A 24,920-nucleotide genomic window follows, 5' to 3' on the forward strand; every position below is an offset into this window, starting at 1 on the left:
AGATCACCACAAGCTGTGGAGTCTGGGATGAAAGAGCACATATTAATACTTAGTTTTTATTCAGACAGTCTTGAAAAGAGATTTGTAGGGTTCCTTTTTGGAATAATATTTTTTCATACAACTTTGTGAAAAAGCAAAAATTCTTAAGATTAGATGTCTCAGCCCAGGTTGGAATCAGGTCTTGCTAGGAAACAGACCAAGAGGAATCAGGGAGAGGAAAAAGTTGCAGCAGTTAACCATATTATGTCTCCAAAGAGGTCCAGAAGACCCAATTCTAGACCATCATTCTTAGCTTTCTGAATGTGCTGACAAAATAGCACATCTTTGACTATTGCTTCAGCTGGTATCTTTACAAATATGGTGTCCATCATTCACTGTCACAGAGGCACTAGAATTGCAGCACATACTAAGCAATAAATGTTAATTCCCTTATAAATAACTCCAAGTGCCAGTATCAGTGTGCAGAGGAAAAAGAAGATCCAAACCTACTCCATTTTTTTTTCTCTAGCATTTTGTTAAAGCAAATTTGTAAATTACTAGTTCATAGAATCATAGCCTAGTTAGATAACTTGCCATTTACCATAAGCAATAGGGACTAAGAAACAGAGTGAAAACATATGGATTTTATTTTCCTGTCATCAGCAATAAAAAGTAACAAAGATAGCTTCTTAGCCCTTTATGCCTCCACAGGTATAAAGAATCTAATCTCACATTCAGAGATTGCATGCACACCAAGAACATGAACCGCAAAAAGAAAACACACAAAGAACCACTGGGGGGCAACTCCACAGAAGCACAAAGGCCTCTGACAAGTGAGTACAGGTGCAGTCAGGAGAGCTAACTAACTGATTTACCATCTGCTGAGCCTTTAAGCTCCAGCACTGTCCTTCAGTAACCCTTCAGTGGAAGCTGCAAAATAGATTTTAGAGAATGACACCCACCATTCAGGTCCTAAACACCTGGACTGTGCTAGAACGACACAATCCTGTGTGTTACAAAACACTTGGCAAATAAGAGGTGACGCAACATGTTATCTGGCATGTAGTGGTATGTTCGTTTACCCCAAAAGGTTTACATTTACTAAATGGATGCTTTAAACTAGATGTGCTGGGGGAGGAGGGCATCATTCCACCCCAACACACCCAGTCAGTTCCCAGCACCTATAATAAACGCTCAGAGCGATGCAGAGATATCCCAGCCGCTCCAGCCAATGAGCCAGTTTCATTTGGAGCTCAGCTCAGATGCCTCTATACAAATGCCCATAGCATGTGGAACAAACAAGAGGAATTAGAGATGTGTGCACGTCTACGGGGCATGATATAGCAGGCATCTGTCGTGGTTTAAACCCAGTCAGGTAGTTCGTTCGCTCACTTCCCCCCCCTTTCTTGCCCTCCCCCTGCTCTCGGAGGGATGGAGAGGAGAATTGAAAAGAATGCAACTCCCACGGGTTGAGATAAGAACAGTTTAGTAACTAAGGTATAACACAAATCACTACTGCTACCACCAATGACAATAATGATAAAGGAAATAACAAGGGAAGAGAATACAACACCTCAGCACCAGCTGACTGATAACTCGACCCCCAAGCCCGACCAAGCTCCGACCGATACCTCCTCCAACCCTGCAGTCTCCCAGCCCTTCCGTCTCACTCTCAGTTACATCCTGGGCATGACGTGCTGTGGTATGGAATACCTCTTTGGTCAGTTTGGGTCAGGTGTCCTGTCTCTGCTTCCTCCTGGCTTCCCCTCCTCCCTGGCAGAGCATGAGGCTCACAAAGTCCTTGGCCAAACCAAAACATCCTTGTTATCAGCTCTGTTCCCGAGCTGAAAGTCAAAACACTGCACTACACTAGCTACCAAGAAGGAGAAAAAATGACTGCTACTGCTGAACCCAGGACAGCATCACAGAAACATGGTGGGATGGCTCCTATGACTGGAGTGTTGGAATGGAAGGTTACAGGCTCTTTAGGAAGGACAGGCCTGGCAAACAGGGAGGGGGAGTTGCCCTTTATGTTAGGGATAGGCTGGAGAGTATGGAACTCTCTCTGGGGACAGGTGAGCAGTCCACAGAGAGTTTGTGGGTCAGGGTTAAAGGGAGAACAGCTTTGGGAGACATTAGTGTGGGGATCTGTTACAGACCGCCTGATCAAGAGGACTCTGTGGATGAAGCACTCTATAGACAGACAGGAAAAGCCTCATGTTCACAGGCCCTTGTTCTCATGGGGGACTTCAGCCACCCTGACATCTGTTGGAAGGACGGTACCTCGATTGTGTAGAAGACAACTTCCTTCTGCAAGTAATAGAGGAGCTGACAAGGAGAGATGCCATGCTTGACCTCGTGCTCACCAACAGAGAAGGGCTGGTTGGAAATGTGACGCTCCAGGGCAGCCTTGGTTGCAGTGATCATGAGATGGTCGAATTCAAGAACTTCAGGACAGTGAGAAGAGTGTACAGCAAGCTCACTGCCCTGGACTTCAAGAGAGCAGACTTTGGCCTCTTCAGGAACCTGCTTAATAAGGTTCCATGGGATACAGCCCTAGAGGGCAGGGGGGCCCAAGACTGTTGCTTGATATTCAAGGATCACCTGCTACAAGCTCTGGAGTGTTGCATCCCAACATGCAGCAGGAGGGCCAGGAGACGTCCTTGGATGGATAAGGAGCTGCTGAGAAAATTCAAAGGAAAAAAGAGGTGGAAGCAAGGACAGGCAGCCTGGGAAGAATACTGGGATGTTGTCTGGGAAGCTAGGGACCAGGTTAGGAAAGCTAAGGCCCAGTTAAAATTAAACTTAGTTGCTAAGCCACTGTCTATCATATTTGAAAAATCATGGCAGTCAGGTGAAATTCCTGATGACTGGAAAAAAAGAAATATAGCCCCCATTTTCAAGAAGGAGAAAATGGATGACACAGGAAACTACAGACCAGTAAGTCTCACCTCTGTGCCTGGCAAAATCTTGGAGCAGATTCTCCTGGAAGGCATGCTAAGGCACATGAAAATCAACAAGGTGCTTGGTGACAGCCAGCATGGCTTCACTAAGGGGAAATCCTGCCTGACCAATTTGGTGGCCTTCTCTGATGGGGCTACGGAACTGATGGACAGGGGTAGAGCAGTTGATGTCACCTACATGGACTTGTGCAAAGCGTTCGACACTTTCCCACATAACATTCTTGTCTCTAAATTGGAGAGACATCAATTTGATAGGTGGACCACTTGGCGGATAAAGAATTGGCTGGATGGCGACATGCGAAGAGTTGTGGTCAATGGCTCAATGTCCAGCTGGAGACCAGTAGCAAGTGGTGTCCCTCAGGGATTGGTGTTGGGACCGGTCTTGTTCAACATCTTTGTCGGTGACATGGACAGAGGGATTGAGTGCGCCCTCAGCAAGTTTGCCAACGACACCAAGCTGTGTGGTTCAGTTGATACCCTGGAGGGAAGGAATGCCATCCAGAGGGACCTTGACATGCTTGTGAGGTGGGCTGATGCCAACCTCATGAAGTTTAACCATGACAAGTGCAAGGTCCTACACCTGGGTTGGGGCAATCCCAGGCACAGCTACAGGTTGGGCAGAGAAGAGATTCAGAGCAGCCCTGCAGAGAAGGACTTGGGGGTGTTGGTCGATGAGAAAATGAACATGAGCTGGCTGCAGTGTGTGCTTGCAGCCCAGAAAGCCAACCGTATCCTGGGCTGCCTCAAAAGGAGCGTGACCAGCAGGTCGAGGGAGGTGATCCTGCCCCTCTACTCTGCTCTCGTGAGACCTCACCTGGAGTATTGTGTGCAGTTCTGGTGTCCTCAACATAAAAAGGACATGGAACTGTTGGAACAAGTCTAGAGGATGGACACGAGGATGATCAGGGGACTGGAGCACCTCCTGTATGAAGACAGGCTGAGAAAGTGGGGCTGTTCAGCCTGGAGAAGAGAAAGCTGCCTGGAGACCTCATAGCAGCCTTCCAGTATCTGAAGGGGGCCTAGAGGGAATGCTGGGGAGGGACTCTTCATTAGGGACTGTAGTGACAGGACAAGGGGTAACGAGTTAAAACTTAAACAGGGGAAGTTCAGACTGTATATAAGGAAGAAGTTCTTTCCTTTTAGGGTGGTGAGGCACTGGAATGGGTTGCCCAGAGAGGTTGCGAATGCTCCATACCTGCTGGTGTTCAAGGCCAGGCTGGATGAAGCCTTGGGGGACATGTTTTAGTGTGAGGTGTCCCTGCCCATGGCAGTGTGGCTGGAACTAGATGATCTTAAGATCCTTTCCAACCCTAACTATTCTATGATTCTGTGACTCTAAATTAGTAATTTGAACGAGCGAATGTTTTCATTTACAACTCTATTTTCTATCTCGAGTATCTTAGATTCCTTGCTCTTTGCCTTTCTGACTTAGATTCAGGAAACTTACTCATATGATGCAGGAATAGAAATACAGTTTATGAGCATCACGAGACCTCCAAGAGTTCATGCGAAAACCCTGTATCTACATAGCGCAGGCAAAATATAACAGGAGTGTTCAATATACCGAAGTTGATCAAAGACATCAGTTTTGCTTATCAGATTGGAAGTAGGGATATTTGCAAGAACAAACAAGCACACAGAAGTACCACTGCTTAACAGCTGTACACACTACAGAGCAGATTGACATCAACAGGCATACTGTGCGCCGTACATAAGTCATTTATTCTTACAGTATCACAAATTGAAATGATCTAGCCAATTTTCCAATGGGAAAGTGGGAATGAAAATTTAGACAGACACGAATTCATATCATCACGTAACGTTCATTTTCAAAATTGAGTTTAAAGAAGTATATATGAAAAAACTTGCTAACAAGAACATATTAATACCCATGACACAAGTAAAATTATCAGCCTTATTAAAGGAGACGGTCACTGTCACAGTCATAGTATAATGCATAATTACGCAATGATACTTCTAATTAAAATCATACAAAACCACCTCAGCATTAGGAAAGTGCAGTATGTACTGCTGAATGACAGCCTCCGGAGTAAACTCTTTAAAGTACATGCATATGCAATAGCGTACTGGTTCTTACCGTACTTTTATCCTTCAAGAGCTTTTCTATCACTTCAATTAACATTTCTTTTTGTTCTGGATCAAGACTAGAAGGAAAAATAAGAATTTTTTTTTTTTACTCATTTGGTGAGACATATCCAAAATTAAAACAGGTTATGTTTGTTGACCTTCAGACGCAACCTGGGAACCAAGAGCATTGAAGAAACCACTTCCAGAAAAATCAAGGATTCCAAGAACTGAATATAAATGAACTTGACTGAAAATAAAGTTAAACACAGAATGCAGAACAGCATTGAAGGAGTATAAAATTAAATTATAGTTTGTCTTTATGTCATACCAGTTGTGGGTTCTCTAAGAATTGTAATACTTAAAACTCATTAAAATGTTAGGATTTACATGTCTTAGACAACAAAGGAAGCATTATTGGAGTGAAAATAAAAGAACAGGCTAAAGAGCTGAGTGATCTGCTCCCATTATGGAATCTAGTAATAACAGTATGGAATATTAATACTAGTGATGGGGCTTTTTTAAAAGTCCTTTTCAAAATCTCACTGCAAGCAGGTGCAGGTAGAGTTTTCTATTGATAGACAGAAGATACTAATAGCTTTGAAATGCTCTCTAAGTGAAATAAGCAAGAAGTCTGGCATTTTCAATGCTAAAATTACTCCAAAGTACCTGGGAATGTTGACTGCATTGAGCATAAATGTTGCTGTTCACACTATGCCTGAAATCTTTTCTGTTTGATATGTAAGCTTCCTGCTATTAAGATTGATTGAACCACGAATGAACAAGCTCTTCCAGGTCAAACATCCATCCAAACACCATGACACTAAATGCAACGAAGACTGGAGTATCAAACTTGCATCCAGAAGTCTGAATGGACCACTAATTGAACTACAGGACTATCAAACCGGTAGAGAAGTCATGGAAATCAAAAAATAAGTGGAGCATACAGGCACTATTAAACTGTCACTTCTTACTCAAATGCTTGCAGAACATGGATTAGTTAAGATGTAGGAGACTATATGATCTTCACACCAAAAATTCATCCCCTCCGGAATTCTGATTTTGACTAACCTCAGTCTCTCTAGAAATTGCTTGCTTATTACAAGAAGCCAAAAGACAGCCTTGCCACCAGTATACAATCTCTATCACTGAACTGTGGAGATGCCAGCCATGAGCCTTATTGAAACATCTGCTAAAACTGTCTATTAAAGACTTGTTTGCAGGGAAGCCTACTGGACCTTCCTGTGGACAGGTTTTAATTTGACAGCCTCTTCACTAGTTCCCAGTACTGCTGCTTCCTCAAGTGATGCAAAAAGCTATACTCTCTCTCTCTCTCTCGGTCCTGTAGTAAACCAATGCTATCAGATACGGCATTTGTACAAGTAAATTTTGAAAATACGACAATAAAAGTTCACAAGCTTTCTAGAAGTAGTTCCAAAATCCTACCACCAAGGACACTATTGCTGGTTACAACTTCACTCATAAGTAACTATGAACCTTACTGTAGTCCAGGTAAGATGGAATTTGCAGCTACAACAGTTTGAAAACTAAGCTGAGAGAGGGTAGATTTAGACTAGATAGCAGAAAGAAATTCTTCACCATGAGGGAGCTGAGACAGTGGAACAGGTTCCCTAGAGAAGCTGTGGATGCCCCATCCTGAGAAGTGTTCAAGGCCAGGCTGGATGGCACTTTGAGCATCCTGGTCTAGTGGAAGGTGTCCCTGCTCAAGGCATGGGGGCTGGAACTTGATTATCTTAAGGTCCTTTCCAACCCTAACCATTCTATGATTCTATGATTTGTCACCTGTGCTGCAACTGACAAGCAAATGACATCAGGATGAAAAATACAGACACTAAACACAGAAATCTTTGATTCTGAGTATACCTATCAAAATTGTTGCTATACAGATGACGATAATTGTCATATTAAAACCAAAAGATGGTGCATCAGTTTCTTTTTTAATCTTTTCAAAGTTATCCTGTTATTCTAGCAGGACACTTGCCTGGATTCCAACCAAACTGAGCAACAGAATGTCTACAGACACTTTATAAGATCTGATATAGCTGAGACATGCCAACCTCAACTTATGTCTTAATAAACATAGCCCACAACTATCTTAAAATTGCTTTCCGCTATTTGTCAGAACCACTTACCTGTACAGCTTCTGGATTGCATGGGCTGCATTCTTTCTCACATAAGGAGACAAATCAGAAGAGGCTTCCTTAATAGCAAGCATCATAATAGGAACAATAATTGGGACACGGATACTGGATAAAACTCTCAAAGCACTTGCACGGATTAACTGATTAGGATCCTAAAGAATGGAAGAGGAGGGAAATAAGATGGTGCAGAAATGCATCATTAAATTCTCTGCAGTGCTTACACTAATTAGTGACTGCATTTGAAAGCATGTAAACCTATCTACCAATCAGACTTACAAGCAAAATATAATACTAGTAAAATGTGAAAAATTTCACATGAGAAACTTCCAATAACCCAAAAAAGTAAAAGAAATTAAGAAAGAAAACAGTGAAACACTATGAAAATTTGGAAACCTGGCAAAGGAAAATATTAACATTCACTTTCCAATATGCACAATATGGGAATAAAAAAGTACTAATATCTTATTTGGTGATCAGATTCTTTGGAAAATACAACTAGCTCTGTTTTATTACTTAAATGTAAGAATTGCCCAATGAAAACGTGATTCTGTTGCAACACTCCTGTTGACGTTCTTGACAACATGTCCATTTTATATTTTACTGCAGGAAATAAATTGAAGCCAGTAAGAAAATCAATTTTAAGCTAAATGTTTTGAGACTTCTACTTCCTACTCTTCCTTCTTTCATCTCAATACTTGCTCCCTTTATAAAATGCTAGGGTTAGCTTCAAAATCCAGTAACAGCACAGAAATCTGTATTTGGATGAACTATAATGTAAATCTTGTCTGTTAATCATGGGCTTGGGGCACAGAGAAAAAATGTTGCTTCATCAAGTACCAAATCCTCTAAAATCTAGCAAACCAAAATTGCAGCAGCACTAATTCAGTGTACTGTCTGCCAAAAGGGCACTTCCCAGAGAACATTTCTTATATTCTAGTAATTAGTATTAGTTCATATAAGTTCCCAAAATTCCTGCATATTAGCAGCTTCTGAGTAGTATCTTGATGGTAAAAAAAGCACTTTGACAATTCTGGAAAAATAACTTGTTTCTACCAGAGTCTGCAAAGCTCATCTCCTGTCATACAAGTTCAAAATATCCTAAATTTTCTAAATAGGGAAAAAAATTGCCATACATAGAGCTGCACTACATTCTTCATTACAAACCCAGAAACAAGTTGTTTCAAAAAAAAAAAAATTAATGAAGAGAACTAATTACACCTGGCTATCTTTCACAGCAGGCATAGTAATTTCCTTAGTCACCAAAACTCTCAGATAGCTTGGGGTCTACCTCCTTGCCACACCACCACTTCTTTCTGAGTTACTCAGCCACAACATTTGACCTATCCCCTATCCATTTTTCCCACTATCCACAGCTCTTTAAAAAGTTAAGCCATGAGAAGTTTTCACTGTATATGTATCTCACGAAAAACATATGATACAAAGTCACTTGAATTTTAGTTTTTCATGACAGTCACAGAGAGTAAAGGTAGTATACATGACACTGTAAAAAAAGCTGGAAAGGGTGAAAAGCTCTCTAGTCAGCTGTGGGATGCTTCTACAGCTGGCACACCTAGTGCTCCAACTGCAGCATTTTCCAACAAGACCCAAGGTCTGGGTCTGCAACATGACAGAAATTCATTATGAACCTTACAGTAGCCTTACAAGAAGAGAACAAGAAAAAAAAAAATCCCCAACCCTCTCTTATAATGAAAATCGGCCAAGTTTAAGGACAGAGACTTAATAAGTATTTTCTCCATGGTCTAACTTCAAAGGTAATCCTAATCTTCATTTTCTAATCGCATTTCCCATTGTGATCTGAATTTGAGAGAAGCAACACAAAATGCTAAAAGAAACACAAATGGTTCAGGGTAACAACAGGGTCTTCTTTCTACGTACATATGCTACCTAGTAAAGAAGGCATTCCAGAAATTAAATGGGTACATGAATTTGAGAACACCAACTTGCTGCTTTTCTGTAGTGAATTAATTTTCCTTTGTGCAGGTTTGACAAGGTTTCAGACAACACAAAAAACTTCATCAATGATGTATCTTAAAAGTACTTTATCAGATGCAGGTATTTACATGCTTTAGTTTACCATACTACACTTGCACAGATGTACTTATTTTTGTGATACCAGCTCAGAATTCTCTATGAAATGTTGTTTGGTAGCCACTCACTTTTAAAGCACGCTGGAAAGTACTGATGGACAATAATGCTAGATCTTGCTGTTCCTCTGCATAACGCATCAGATAAACATATACAAGCTTTTTTATCTGAAAAGAAAAACACAGTGATTATCAGAAAGTTGTAGAATTCTATAAAACTAAGTCCTAGATTACACATTTTCACCAACATTTTCTTCTTTGAAGGAGATTTAACATATCACTGGAGTACTCACATACTTCTCATATGTCTTAAGATTCTCTGTAATCCTTTGAACAGAAACTCCCCCAAGTGCTGTAATATTACCTAATTAATGATACAAACAGATGAAGGCTAATAACACAAAGTACTGCTTTATATTATCAACTAGTAAATAAAGACTTGAATAATTTAAGAAACTGACAAGTGGCAACTGGCACCTGAGCATTCCTCAGGGATTTTTTCTTACGAAAGACAGGTTAAACTGCAATAGCCAAGGATTTCAACAAGCCCAATTTTTTCACCCTGAAACTCAAAATCGGTTACTTTAATATATTTGAAAGAGAATTTAACTTCCAGCTGAAGTGTGGTAACTTACACTATTTACATCTGATTAAAAGAGCACTTCTGACTACACCTCAGACAAAAGCAAAAGATATTAGATCCAGCTTTGCCTGACTACAAGCATTCAAAAGATACAGCCAATATACGCATACTACAAAGGATGTGATGTTCAAAGATTAAGAAAGCCTCAGTAAGATTTTGGGGGAGGAGGGTATTCAATTTACTTCACTTTACCCCCTCATGGTTACTGTATGCCCAGGAAGCAGTGAAAACATTTTTTACCTTTGAGTTGCAAACCAACTATTGGGGTCTATAATGGAAAATTCTGAAATACCCTCAACTACAGCTGTGCTATAATTACTGTCACCATCAGAAGATGTATCTTTGTGCCAATTCTGGCAAAAAGCATAATATTAAATCACAGAAGGTTACACCATACTAAATTATTTGTTGTTCAGCTATAGACAAGCAGCAATCAACACTGACCACAAGAGGCCTACGCACTGAATGACTGCAGGTGTGCAAAGAAAGCCTCCTTTCCTTGAAACCACTCTGTGACTAGAAATGGAAGCACTTAGAGCTTCGTGACTACACTACTCTTTTACCATTTACCTTCACTCAATGTTAAAATGCTCCGTTCTATAAAATTAATCATAACAGGGGCACATTAGGACTGAGGAACAGAGGCAGATTTGTTTAATTAGTTTATCAATATAAGCACATCAAACTCCATGAGTTATTGACCAAGACTTATTTTTGTTCTATACCACCAATTGTTTATTAGGTCACTTTTTGTATCCTTACCATCCATGACATGATGCACATAATCAAGCTGAGGTCAGTGTGTACTTATAAAAACAAAAAATCACAAGGTACTTCTGTAGACAATAAGATGCCCTTTGCTTCCCTCAAAACAAACAAACGTGTTCTACTGCATCTTCACCTCCATTTTCCTGTATCAGAGCATTCAGTCTTGATTTAAAAAAAAAAAATAATAAAATACCCTAAACCCCACAAACCCAACCAAAACCACACACACACACACACAAGAAAAGAAAGGGTCAAAACCAAAACAACAAAACCAAACAGAAGCCATTTCTGGGAAGGAAAGACAATTAGATACAAAGTCACCCAGATGAACTTAAGTATTTTATGCTTGTGCATTGTAGCAACTTGTACAGACAGATTTGTGAAAATGTTCTTAAGGAGGTTCAGCAAAACATTTTCAGAAAACAGTGTCAGGATCAGTGCACTAAGAATCTGACTTAATCCACTAAGTTGTCATCATTTCAAGAGCATCCTAGTAACTGGACCATGACAAAGGTTTCTGAGACCCTGAAGTGCTAAATAGATGGCTATACAGGTACATTATGACCTAAACTTATCAACTAACCTTGATAAATTAGTCAGCTGGCTTTACGGCACACCCTGTTCTCTTTTCAGTTTAACACACCAATATGCTAGCACTAAACAGTGGGGAAAAAAGTAACAAGGAAATAAAGTACAGCATAGAGGAAGATGTGTGAATTCACATATATTGGTTTTAAAATGTAAGAAAATGCCCATAAAATATAACCAGTGAAAGGCTTCTGCTGATTAACGTTAGGTTATGTGTCCTGGGTTCAGCAGTAGCAGTCATGTTTCTCCTTTGTGGTAGCTGGTGCAGTGCTGTGTTTTGACTTCCAGCTGGGGAACAGTGTTGGTGAAGCCGATGTTTTCGGTTGTTGCTAAGTGATGTTTACCCTGACCAAGGACTTTGTGAGGCTCATGCTCTGCCAGGGAGGAGGGGAAGCTGTGAGGAAGCAGAGATGGGGTGCCTGACCCAGGCTAGCCAAGGAGGTATTCCATACCACAGCACATCATGCCCGGGGTGGGGGGTAACTGGGAGTTACCTGGAAGGACACAGGCTTCCGGGTGGGACTCGTTTCTTGGCCGGTGGTATCGTATTCTCTTCCCTTGTTATTTTCCCTTATCATTGTTGTAGTTGATAGTAGCGGTGGTGATTTGTGTTGTACACTGGTGTCTCAACCCGTGGGAGTTGAACCCTTTCGATCCTCCTCCCCGTTCCTCCGGGAGTGGGGAAGGGGAGAGCCTTGGGGGGGGGGGGGGGGGGGCGGGCCTCGATTGTTGTCAGCCTGGCACCACTCACTGGGAGTGAGTGAGTGAACAAGCTGTCTGGCTAGGGTTTAAACCACGACATTATGTGATGAAACCCTGTCTGCACACCCACAAAGAAGCACAGAGACACAAGGAGAGTGGAGGGGTGTTTGCAGTTAACACCCTGCCTTAGTTTCCCCCAAGCCCACAGCAGGAACCATCAGTCCAGAGGTGCAGAGAAACACAGCTGTAGTAGAAACTAAGTCTCAGAGGAAAGGACATCCTGTCAGGCCCCTCTCAGGATCTCCTCAGCTCCCATGCTGAGGTGTTAAAAACATCAAGAGTCAACACCAGAGCACCTTTCATGCTGAGGGGCTTTTCTGCATACTTGTATGGGACACAGATAAAGAGAGGAGACTTAAGTGTGACTCTAGCAATTGCAATGGGACCTCCAGTCATAAGGGTCCTTAAGTCCACTGTGGCCAGCACCTGGAACAAGTGAAGGTCTGGCTGTCACAGGCCAGGAGCAGGCGGCCCATGAGCATACATGCAAGCAACCTGAGACCATGTGCCTGTCGTGCCAGTAACTGGAATGGTTGCAGATGTACCAGTGGGTCAAGCTGCACTAGCTGGCAAGCAGTTGAAGTGGTCTGGGAAGGAGACGGGTAAAGGTGGGGACATCTAGGGGCAAGACTGTAGGACTACTACAGCATAGACCAGGGCAATGCCATCAGCTGCCCAAGAAACTAGATGGCCTGTCTCTAGAGGCAAGAATCATGTGTTTGTGTGCATCTCTCTAAGGGCATAACCATAGTGGGTTGGCTAGCAGAGGACCCTGAATGTTCTGCCCAGGTGCAGCTGTGTATGCACAGTCGTGCACACACCAGTGCGCCTAATGGCAAGACCATGACAGGGTAGCTACTGGGGAACCAAGTGAGTACTGGATCACATGTGTTCATTATGTGTACACCAGTTTGTACCAGCAACTGAAATAGGACTGCAGCCTTACGGGCTCATATTCCACGTGCCAGCAAAGAGGGAGACTGAGATCCATGGGCCAGCTACTGGGCAGACCATATATGAGCTGTTGCATGAATCCACATTGTACATATGTATGTATACATATTTTCCCACTAGCAGACCTTTACCTTGAACAGACAAAATGCTGGTACTGTTTGTGTTCATGTCAGTACCCTCTATCAATTTATGTGGCTGTCTCTCTACATGTGTATTTCTTGTGTGTATATACACACAAAATGTGAGTGTGAACACCTATCAGGAAGACACTCCTAGTCTCACTACTGGAGCTGTTCAAGCACTAACAGTTAAAAACATTCAAGATGAGTAATATTGTTCAAAGTACTCCTCCTTAGTGTAAGGTTTCTCTGTTTAAAACTTGACTCAGAGTACTTCTTTGCACATTTAAGCCTCCTTGACTTACCAGAGCTCAATATCCGGCCACAGAAAAATACATTTTTTCCATTCTTTGAAAGAATGCAAAGTTTTAAAGCAGCAGCTAAATAACTTCTTTAACACTAAAATTAGACTCAAATCTGACTTTCACTATCCATCTGTGTCAAATAGGAGGGAAAACAGACATATCTATGATCTGCTATATTGCAGCACATTAGAGAGAGACAGAAGTTTGCTTAAGTTATTATTGCAGGAAATATAATTTTCAGTGTCACAAACCATGAAAAAGCAACTTTTCATTCCCATTAATAACAGAGACTGAAGTACATATTTCCAGGAGAAAAAGGAAGAACTGGAGCATGCATTCCATTGACTTCTTTTCTTAAAACCCAATGCTTCAAACCCCTGTTTTTTGCATTTTTCCAAAGTTACGATCCTGTGCAGCAGGAAGTAACTAATATCATTACATGCTTGTTCCGCTTTCCTCAAACTGATGCTTGTTAGTCACTACACGGTTTGAAACTACAAACTTAGACGTTATTTCCATCCAAATCTCATTTGTCAAGTCAACTGTAACTGACACCACTGCACTGGAGCTGACAGTGTATACACAATACTGGTAGTGAGCATCAGAGTAACATTTTCTTTATAAAACTTATGGTTGTACAACTTTCTAACACAGATGCTACTTTAGATACCCTTGACCCACATAGTAAGCCTGTGGACTTAAACACGTCATAGTTGACCACAATCTCCATTTTTTTTAACTTCACTGAAACTGAATTTTCACCAGTACAGGACAGATTCTTTTTCTTGCTTTCTTATGAGGAAAAAAGGACAAAAAATACATAAGCAAGCTACTTTCTGTGTCTAACACCACGCATTGCAGCAAAACCAAACTGCTAAAATAAAATGGATGGTAAACAGGATGAAAGAAAAATGTAGTATTTCTGCTATTGTTTGTATATATGGAAATCCTGAAAATTATTAAATACATTTTCTTTTAGCATCACACAATTTAGTACAAGTTGAGTAAATTTACTCAAGCAACTCCTCAAGAAATTAGCTTCTGTAGCAGATAATTCTGACACAAGTTCTTCATCAGCCACTTTCATAGGAAGTTTAAATTCTTCTTGCTTGCCCTTTTTATACTCCTCCCATAATTCTCATACAAAAGAAACGCATTTACGTAAAACAAGACTTCGCTTAAGTGTCTATGTCGTGCAAAACATAAATTAACATAAGATTTGAGATTACACTGCATATTAGCAAAAAATTTGTTCTCTGCTCAAGATGGGACCTACTCCCCCATCCCAGATAGTCATATCTCTCCAAGCTTCCTAGACTTGAAATCTTTTTTTGTAATCTTCTGGACTTGCATGCATTCACATTAGTGAAACATTAAACAAATTATCTGAACTAAATTATCAAAAGAACCAACACATTTCATTAGTAACATCACATTTTGCCTAACCACAAATTCATAAAGACAAGTTTAGCTGAGTTAAAGTGCTCTCACTCAGCAATCCTAATGCTGATACACTCCTTTTATAAATACACTACATAGAAAAGCTAAAACTTTTTACCCAGCTCTTACCTCTCAGCCTTGATGTGCAAGATAGGTTTTCAAATACAGCATAGCACAGGCTTTACTCAAACTTCGCAAGCAGCACCACCCCTCAAATAAACTGTAATACTTTTTCTCAGAATTACCACCACTTGCTTGAACAAACTTTCTCTAAGCAATCAATTTTTAAAAAGTACTTAGTTGTAATTCCTCCCTCCAAATCACCCATCCTTTATTTACATGTTAAACTAATGCTGTGACTGAAATTGAACCCTGAGAAATTGTACCATAAACTATAACATCTCTATTATTTTTTACGTTGAAGTCAGGTATTTACAATTAGATAAAATTTTCATAAGCAGATTTCCCATAACAGTATGCTTAATAAGTTGTAGGAATATACGACTTGTACCTCAATATTTTTACTGGCAACATTCTTCACAACAGCAGGAAAGAGCTCAGAAGCATTTTTTCCCTTTGCAATCATCTAAAAAAAACAAAACAAAAAAAGGCAATATTTTAGTAATGCAATAATATACATTATTAGAGTGGGTTACTTATTGTGGTGACGTGGTTTGTTTTTTTTTCAGGGGTGGAGGATGTGTTTGTTTTAAGACACAGGCATTTATTCCAGATCTGTATTTCAAACCTGACTTCTACAAAATTGAAGCCAAAGTCTTATTTCTATTTTTTTTTTTGTTAACTATTAGACTTTACAGGATACTATCCATACAGCAAAACTCCTGAGTGCTAGCTGCTTACAAGTTTGGGGGCTAGAATGAATGAACTGGACTTTTATCATATCAGGTTGCAAATAATTTTTAATACTTAAAAAATTACATAAATCAAAGATCTTGCTAATTTGATAAAGCTTTACAGAATTGTCTTTTGGGAGCTGCTATAAGAACAAAAACAAAACAAAACAAAACAAAACAAAACAAACCAAACCAAACCAATAAAAAAAAACAACCAAAAAACATCAGCAGAAGTTATACAAGCTTAAGTCCTGTTCCTTTTCCCTGGAATAATCTTCATATGCAACAGAACCAAGGAGGGTGAAAAAAAAATTTAAAAAAAAAAAAAAAAAGACAACACACTCCAAAAAACAAAGCAAAATTATTTTTCAGAAAAACTTAAACACAAAAAGACTTCAGTGTTTATACAGAACAAAACCCCAACAAGGTAAAAGACCACCCAACCCACTGATTTTTTTGTTTTTTATCGTAAATTTTCATATTTTGCCTTACAGAAATCTGAACCATAAGATTGTCTCAATAAAGACTACAAACAACAGAACTCCAATTTAGCTTTAGCTGTTGCATGGAAGGAAGCTATTTATTAGAAAGTAAATACATAGAAGGAATAATATAAATAATATACTTCAATATACACTAGAGCTGCATTAGTCTCTTATTTCTCAGATCGAATTCCAGCAGAATGCCTGCCAGTACTTCACATCCAAGCTGCAACGACTGGAATCGCATGAACATGTTGTACCAAGTTACAGTGCTGCTGAATACTGACTCGGAGCACCCCCAGCTATGGTCAAGGGCAGGATCCAGTCAACCAATTATTAAGCTAATCAGAAAGGACAAGAGCTCACTAAGGCAAGCAAATACGCAGGGATCTGAGACAGGAACACGACTTTTGCAACTGCAGTTTCTGCTGTTCATAACTTGTTGCTTATCATATCACATTCCCACCCTTAATCAATATTATACAGTTGATTAAACTTCATATTCTTAACTCACAGGTCTTTTTCATCGCTGAAACACATAAAGACCTAGGATATCATGCAACAAAAGCAAGAAAATGCAAAACTGGGTTACACCTTGACACACTGCATATTCAAAGGTTGTAAGAGTCTGTAAGAAGAAAGAAGGTAGTTGTAGTTCAAGTAAATACTTAGCCTTTCAAAACAGTTCAAGAGCAGTTGTCCAGCGTGACTCACTTTAACCAACTCAACATCTTGGAACTGTATTAAGGCACAGGAAGTAACAAACAAGCAAATGTAATATATGTATTTCAAAGGCTTTAACTAAAAACTACATTAAACCACTGCTCTCAGGATTGGGGCATCTTCCTAATAAATGCCATATTCAGAATCATGGAATGTTTTGGGTTGGAAGGGACCTTAAAGATAAATTAGTTTGAACCCCTCTACCACATGCAGGATTACCTTCCACTAGATTAGATTGCTCAAAGCCCTGTCCAACCTGGCCTTGAACAATGCCAGGGATGGGGCAGCCACAACTTCTCTGGTCAGCCTGTTTGTGTCTTACCACTCCCATAGTAGGAATTTCTTCCTAATGTCTGATCTATATTGACCCCCTTTCAGTTTAAAGCCATTCCCCCTTGTCCTATCACTACATGTTAGAAGTGCTTCTCCAGGTTTCTTTAGGCCCCTCTCAGGCACTGGAAACTGCTCTAAAAGTCTCCCCAGAATCTTATCTTCTCCACGCTGAAAAACCCCAACATTCTCAGTCTGTGCTCATACAAGAGGAGCTTCAGCCCTCTGACCATCTTCATGGCCCACTTCTGGATGCCCTCCACCAAGATCCACATCCCTTTCGTGTTGGGGGCCCCAGAGCTGGGTGCAGTACTGCAGGTGGGGTCTCACAAGAGGGGAAGAATCATTTCCCTTGACCTGCTTGACCAGAGTCAAGTAGAACTTAGTAGCAAGATGCAGTGAAAATAAAATAATACCAATCACCTCATCTTAATGCAACAGAGCTTATGTTTTTCTAAAATAAGGATGATCCGTAGACTTCCATGATAGGGTGTGACAGTATGAGTCCATGCATTACTTGCATTATTGAACTGGTCTGTCATAGTAGCTCCAGTGTATGTATTTAGGGTTTTTAAGAGTTTATTTTGACTCATTCAGTTGTAGCAATTAATGTAAATCCCCCTTAGCCCATGGATCATTAACCTGAAAGGACATAATAGCTCTTTCCAAGACTAAGGTCTATCATGTCCATTTGTTGCTGTGCTTAGACAGTCTCCAGTTGCGTTGTCTTATACACCTGGCATTCTTGCAGACAGAAACATTCATTTTAGAATAAATATAACATCAGGGTGTACTAAAGTTTCTTTTATTTGATGGTTTTCTGGGTTGGTTTTCTTTGTTGTTGTTTGGTTTGTTCGTTTTGTTTGTTTGTATTTTATGAGACACATACAGACGTGGATTAAATTTTCTATGGGAAATCAGGCATATGAACTAGTTTCCTAAATTTATGCTCTAAAATCTTCAAGAGCAAAATTCCACTTATATTTAAATGGTAAGTCCAGAAAGGTTTCAAGACAGATGGTAATAATAATGTATTGGTTGTGAAAAGATATAATAAAATATTACAATTATAATATATAATAATACAATAAAAAATAATGTATTGGTTTAAAAGAAGCATTAACCATTATGTTACAGTAGAATAAACTTGGTTTTGTGCACACTTTAATTTCTAAATCAGCAGTGTTGCTCATAATCTTCAAAGACTGCAGTTATTATATGGCATGCATGTAAGGAAGAAACACTAAAGAAAAATAAACTGACTGAAAAACCAACCAAACAAAAAGGTCACTGATAATCAGTCACATATGTTTTAGCTGAAGGTGGGCTTAGCCACTTTGATGTATGAGGTAGAGTGGAAAGATCAAAACTGGAATACTCCTATGCTTGAAATTACGTTGTTAGAAGTCAACCTCTGGGAAACAGATCTGGATTTATTTGCAGTGAATCTAAAAATAATCCCCTTCACTCTGACAGAGCGTTCACAAGCCACCTTAAAAGAGGAAAAAACAGCAAAGGGAGCCCTAAGCAGTGTTCTCCTGGTACTTTTTCATCACACCTATATGGATGAATGAAGGTTCTGCCTCGAAGTCTACTAAAAGAGCAAGAAAACTGTTGGTAAGCACAGCTTTTTCCTCTACCTAAAATCAGTGAAAATGAACACCCCAGTGAGACATGTTAAACAACAGTCTGACAACAGAATTCCTTTTTCCTCTAATAATAAGACTGGAGGAAGTCTTTCATCTCTGGAGAACACATCTCATCGGTGAGAACTTTTTAGATGTAACCATGTCCTGGGTTCAGCGGCAGCAGTCATTTTCCTCCCTCTTGGTAGCTGGTGCAGTGCAGTGTTTTGACCACCAGCAGCAGGGCGGGACGGACGTGGCCGTGGACTTGTACCTGGCCGTCCGGCTGCTCTTCACCGTCCTGGCCCTCGCCCTCGCCTCCGTCTTCGTGAGGCTGCGGGGAGCCGAGGAGGAGCGGCCCCGTGAGCCGGCGGCTGCAGAAGCGGCCCGGGAGAGCGGCCCCGCGGACCAAGCGGCGGCGGGAGCGGGACCGGAGGCCGCGAGGGGACTGCTGCCGGTGGAGGAGGTCGGGGCGGTCGAGGAGCGGAAGGAGGCGGCTGCCGAGGAGCGGAAGGAGGAGGAGCCGAGCCCCGCGACGGCCGAGAGCATTCCCCGGCAGCCGCCCGCCGAGCCCCAGGAGGATGCAGGAGACCACGCAGCATTTCCCAGCAAGGCAGAGGAGGAAGAGCTGGACTCAGAAAAAGAGAAGCTGGTGGTGGGAGAGCCGGCAAGCACAGCAGCTACACCAGCCCCAGTGACAAGTACTGCAACATCGTTCGAGAGTTCTGAAGGTTTTGAATGGCCTTTGGGTCTCCTTGGGACCTGCCTGCTGATTGTGATGGGGATCAGCATGTTGGCACACACACAGAGTGTGTTTTACCCACCACCATTTTGTCTGATCAACGGTTAAGCAGAGTCCGGTTTGGGTCTTGTCTGGGGTTAGATGACGATGCAGGGGGACCAAGAGGTTTTCTCCAAGGCTGGACAGTCATGAGTGGCAGGGTGTGTGGGACAGTATGGGCAAGTATCTAGTCCACTGGGGCCCTCCAGTGCTTTGGAAGTGTCAGAGATTGAAGGCAGCTGTATGGAGTCCCCAGCAGCAAGCTGCAGAAACTGCTGAAGGGGACAGTGAATTATTTTGAGCCCGGTGGGCCCATGGCACTTCAGGCCATCAGAGCAGAGATGCAACATAGAGATGGACTCATGATCGAGGAGTGAACTTAGCAATGGACACTACTGCCCAGGTTATTCATGAGTGTGAACACTGCACACAGTCTCTCCTGCTCTGGAAGGCTGTTACAAGAGATGGAGCCTGGCATCATGGACCAGATGGACACAGCAGCTTTACAGGGACTGGTCCATGCACTAAGAGTGATGGTATATTGAAAATCTGGGATCTGAGCATGACGTGAATGGTATGGAATAAGGGGTGGATAATGTCCTGGGTTCAGCAGTAGCAGTTATTTTTCTCTTTCTTGGTAGCTGGTGCAGTGCAGTGTTTTGACTTTTGGCCTGGGAACAGAGCTGATAACACGGATGTTTTGGTTTGGCCAAGGACTTTGTGAGCCTCATGCTCTGCCAGGGAGGAGGGGAAGCCAGAAGGAAGCAGAGACAGGACACCTGACCCAAACTGACCAAAGAGGTATTCCATACCACAGCACGTCATGCCCAGGAGGTAACTGAGAGTTAGCTGGAAGGGCTGGGAGACTGTGGGGTTGGAGGAGGCATCGGTTAGTGCTTGGTTGGGCTGGGGGGGGGCAGCATGTTATCGGTCAGCTGGTGGTGAGATGTTTTATTCTCTTCCCTTGTTATTTCCTTTATCATTGTTATTATTGGTGGTAGCAGTAGTGATTTGTGCTATACCTTAGTTACTAAACTGTTCTTATCTCAACCCGTGGGAGTTGCATTCCTTTCGATTCTCCTCTCCATCCCTCCGGGAGTAGGGGGAGGGAAAGAAGGGGGGCGGGAGTGAGTGAACGAGTTGCCTGACTGGGTTTAAACCACGACAAACCACAAAACTGGTAACAAGCATCTTTGTGCCCCACCACTGCTATGAGGCCTTCTACTAATTGTGCAAGGTCCCAGTTCTGGCCTGTAAAGCTCACTGTTTCAGTTTGTTAGGTGAACCAGAGGTTGGTACAAGATGTGTTTAAACTGTGTTTCATAGGACAGGATAACAGCAAAAACCTTGAAAACATGGAAGAGACTAAAAACAAACAATCCTGTAATTCTAATAGAACAGACTACGAACTTAAAAAAGGACAAGAATCTGGAACTGGGAAATGGGGGAGCAGAAGAAAGCATGTGCTCAATTCAGTTCTGCTTCCCTTACTGAAGAGTTCCTGAGCCCAGCATAAGACAATCAAGGACCACAGTTACCAGTGGTCTAACTTCATGTATCTCTACGTATCTCCAACTTCATGGCATTATATACTTGTAGGAAATTAAAGGAACAGTTGTTAAGAACTGCTTTGAATATGTAGCAGCAGCAGGTATTTAAAATGAGTGCATATTCATTTATAGTGAGAGCATTGTTTGTAAGAAAGAAAAATAAAAAAAAAAAATCAATCTAGTAAAGCTCTGGTTTAAAATTTACAACTGACCCAATCTAATAGTTTCTAATTCCCCCATATACATACACACACACACATTCAGTTGGAACAGTTTCCAAATACAGATAAATTTCTGGCCACCTTTTTGAAAAAGAAAACCAAGGGAGCAACAGGCAACTCTCCCCAGCCAGCAGAAAGATCTTTTCTGACAGAAGCAGAAGAAATTAAGTTACCATAGATTGAAACCATGGCACTTCCAAAGGCCATGTTTTCTTACAACAGCACCTTCGCCTCTGCATGCCAGACTCTGTTTAAACCCTGAGGAACCTTTCATAAAGTTATGAAATAGTAGTTGAGTTGACAGGTTAGGCAGATCTAATAGGTAATTGATGCCTCTGTCAGGACCAGGATTAAAGACAAAAGCAGAAGAGAACCAGCTTGAGTAAATCTTCATCACTAGAGGATAAAGGACAAATGGCTAGTTCTAGACTCAGAGAAAAGAATACAATTGCATGATACAACCTGTACCTACTTACTTCAGTAGGTGCTTGGATAGGATTAATCCGTGTAAATCAAGGAAAACAAAAAAGCCCACCTAGAGGAGGCTGAAGGAACAGGGAGAGAAAGCAAACGCAGAAGTCAAAAAAAATAAAACTGGACACTGAACAGATTTCTATAGTACATTCTTCAAACCCTCTTAAGAAGAAATCAAAGGACGTTATCAACTTCATTATGTTCAGTTTATAGGATTTAAACACACAATGGCGTTAAACATTATTTAATCACCTCTATGGGAACACAGTTCACCTGAAATTCTTAGCCAAATATATAGGCAACATGCTCATTAACAACAAAAAAAAAAAAGACAAAAAACAACAAAAAAACACCCCACATACATAACCTAAAGTAAAAATAGTAAATGCAATTTGTCATTTTACTCCTGCAAGTGTCTGCTGTTTCCCATCTGTTGAACAAAGACAGCCACTGAAGCTTTTCTGAAGGAGCCATTTCCTATTTAGGGTCTCACCTCCATACTGAAAATAATTATTTACAGGCATATTAGCAGTTATATAAATATTTTTAAAACATGGGACTGTATGGATTTTGATACAGCAATTTCTTCACAAGATTTCAAATTAAGGACTACACAGTAGCTTTTAAACATCATTTAGAGATTCCAATGCTGACTTGATAAAGGATCTGTAAAGGAAAAACAGTATTCACATCCAAGAAATAAAAATAATTAAAAAAAAAAAACAAACAACACATACCCCAACAATCCTTTTCATAGCATCCAGCTTTGCAGAATCTTTACTGCTTTCCAACATTTGTTTTAGGTCTTCATTTCTATGGTAGAAACACAGTTCAGCATCAATTAGAAAATGTAAAAACCAAAACAGAATACCATTTCTATATTCTTGCATGAATTCATCAATTGAAGGTGAAACACCGATCCTTCTTGCTCACTTTTTATGTTGTATTTGTTAACATGCTGGCCTAGTATAATAAAGCATTTAGTAAAATCATAGAATCACAGAATCATAGGATAGTTAGGGTTGGAAAGGACCTTATGATCCTCTAGTTCCAACGCCTGCCTGCCATGGGCAGGGACACCTCACACTAAACCATGTCACTCAAGGCTCTGTCCAGCCTGGCCTTGAACACCGCCAGGGATGGAGCATTCACAACCTCCCCAGGCAACCCATTCCAGTGCCTCACCACCCTTACAGTAAAGAACATCTTCCTTATATCCAGTCTAAACTTCCCCTGTTTAAGTTTCAACCCCTTACCTCTTGTCCTGTCACTACAGTCCCTCCCCTAGCATCCCTATAGGCCCCCTTCAGATACTGGAAGGCTGCTATGAGGTCTCCACGCAGCCTTCTCATCTCCAGGCTGAACAGCCCCAACTTTCTCAGCTTATCTTCATCCTCATGGCCCTCCTCTGGACTTGTTCCAACAGTTCCATGTCCTTTTTATGTTGAGGACACCAGAACTGCACACAATACTCCAGGTGAGATCTCACAAGAGCAGAGTAGAGGGGCAGGACCACCTCCTTCGGCCTGCTGGTCACGCTCCTTTTGATGCAGCCCAGGTTGCTTTCTGAGCTGTGAGCACACACTGCAGCCGGCTCATGTTTGTTTTCTCATCGAGCAACACCCCAAGTCCTTCTCCGCAGGGCTGCTCTGAATCTCTTCTCTGCCCAACCTGTACCTGTGCCTGGGATTGCTCCGACCCAGGTGTAGGACCCTGATGCATAAAATAATGTATCAGATTCCAACAATAGTGGAAGCCCATTTAATTTTAATCAGCTGTTAGCTGAACCCTGCCTGGAAGGTTGAAGTGTTGGCTCAAGAGAACAGCTTAGACTGAACCAGGGAGTCACTTGCCCCTCCCTTTTGCTCCAGGGAGGACCAAATGTAATAGGCCAAGACTGACATGTTTGTGTTAAAATACAGTATCAGCTTACAAGACCAATATCAGCTTAAAAGACCAATAGCAGACTTCAGTGCTGTCTAAATTTCTATGAGAACAAGCATATAACCTTATGTTTTCATCTGCCTTTCCGGACTGTAAATTGCTACGCCCTGTTTTCACAATTAACAGCCTCAGATCTGTAATATATCTATTCTGTATGCCATAAGATTACACCCATATGGCGTCCAGGCACTTTTTACAGCTGAAGTAAAATTCTCATGTGAAATCTTAAGTCAGTAAGAATGTTCTCTTGCACATACAGCTTTTCGTTAGCCATCACTAAAAGGAAACCTCACCTTCCTTGTCTTTTTATAAATGTAGTTAGATGGTGATTGATCGGTTTCTAGACTCTGAAGGTTTATAAAACAGATTCTTTGAAGAAATAGCCTTTTGTAATGCCCAGACTGCTGAAATACTAAAAAATACAAAGCAAAGAATGACTCAGGAAGAGACACTGATATTCCAAAGAACTCTAAAAACTTTCCAAGTTTACAAACTCTGTGAACTTTCACACAGTGAAGGGCAACAGAAATCCAGGGTGGTGGGCTGACCTTGTCTGGACACAAGGAGTCCACCAAGCCACTCTGCCACTCTCTTCCTCAGTGTAGGCAGAGGGAGACAATGCTGCATGGTCTTGATGCTGTGCAAACACTGCCCAGCAGTAGTCAAAACACTGGTGTGTCATTAACACCCTTCTATATAAAATGCAAAGCACAGCACTACGAGAGCTTCTATGGGGAAAATTAAAGCCTCCTCAGCAAGACCAAGTATGTCCAGACAGGATTGCAAAAGTGAATGTGAAATCTGGATATATTCTGACATATGACAGCCCTCAGATTTCAGGTGGGGAAGAGATTTAAGGCAAAGCCAGACTTAGTTACAATGAGACAAAATGTTGCCAACCATTCCTTCATAAACCCTTAAACAGTATTTTTCTACTTGAAAGGGATAGAGTCACTCTATTTAATAGAGATACCTTTCATATCTTCAGACCCAGTACTGTGTCTGTTCTGTGCCCCTCTATAAGCAATCTACATTGCCCACACACTTCACTATAAATCCACAA

The 24,920-nt window shown here is 41.3% G+C and overlaps 1 protein-coding gene across 5 annotated transcripts in view; it reads right to left on the minus strand.

Moving 5' to 3' along the window:
- AP3B1 (adaptor related protein complex 3 subunit beta 1) overlaps positions 1-24,920 on the minus strand; it is a 163,574-nt gene that overhangs the window by 122,930 nt on the left and 15,724 nt on the right. For all 5 annotated transcript variants that reach the window (XR_009747291.1, XM_061475765.1, XM_061475768.1 and 2 more), the window contains 5 exons: positions 22,651-22,726; positions 15,385-15,459; positions 9,367-9,462; positions 7,181-7,341; positions 5,041-5,107 (listed from right to left, as the gene is read on the minus strand). Coding sequence is in view for 4 of the 5 variants with exons in the window: in XM_061475765.1 (XP_061331749.1) it covers positions 5,041-5,107; positions 7,181-7,341; positions 9,367-9,462; positions 15,385-15,459; positions 22,651-22,726 (475 nt within the window). In the remaining variant the exon portion in view is untranslated. Of the gene's footprint in view, positions 1-5,040; positions 5,108-7,180; positions 7,342-9,366; positions 9,463-15,384; positions 15,460-22,650; positions 22,727-24,920 lie in introns of those variants that run through there.

Source organism: Pezoporus flaviventris, unplaced genomic scaffold, assembly GCF_033815535.1.
Source record: "Pezoporus flaviventris isolate CSIRO_AGI_PZ_B2104156 unplaced genomic scaffold, CSIRO_AGI_Pfla_v1 ptg000090l, whole genome shotgun sequence".
NCBI classification, from domain to species: Eukaryota; Metazoa; Chordata; class Aves; order Psittaciformes; family Psittacidae; genus Pezoporus; species Pezoporus flaviventris.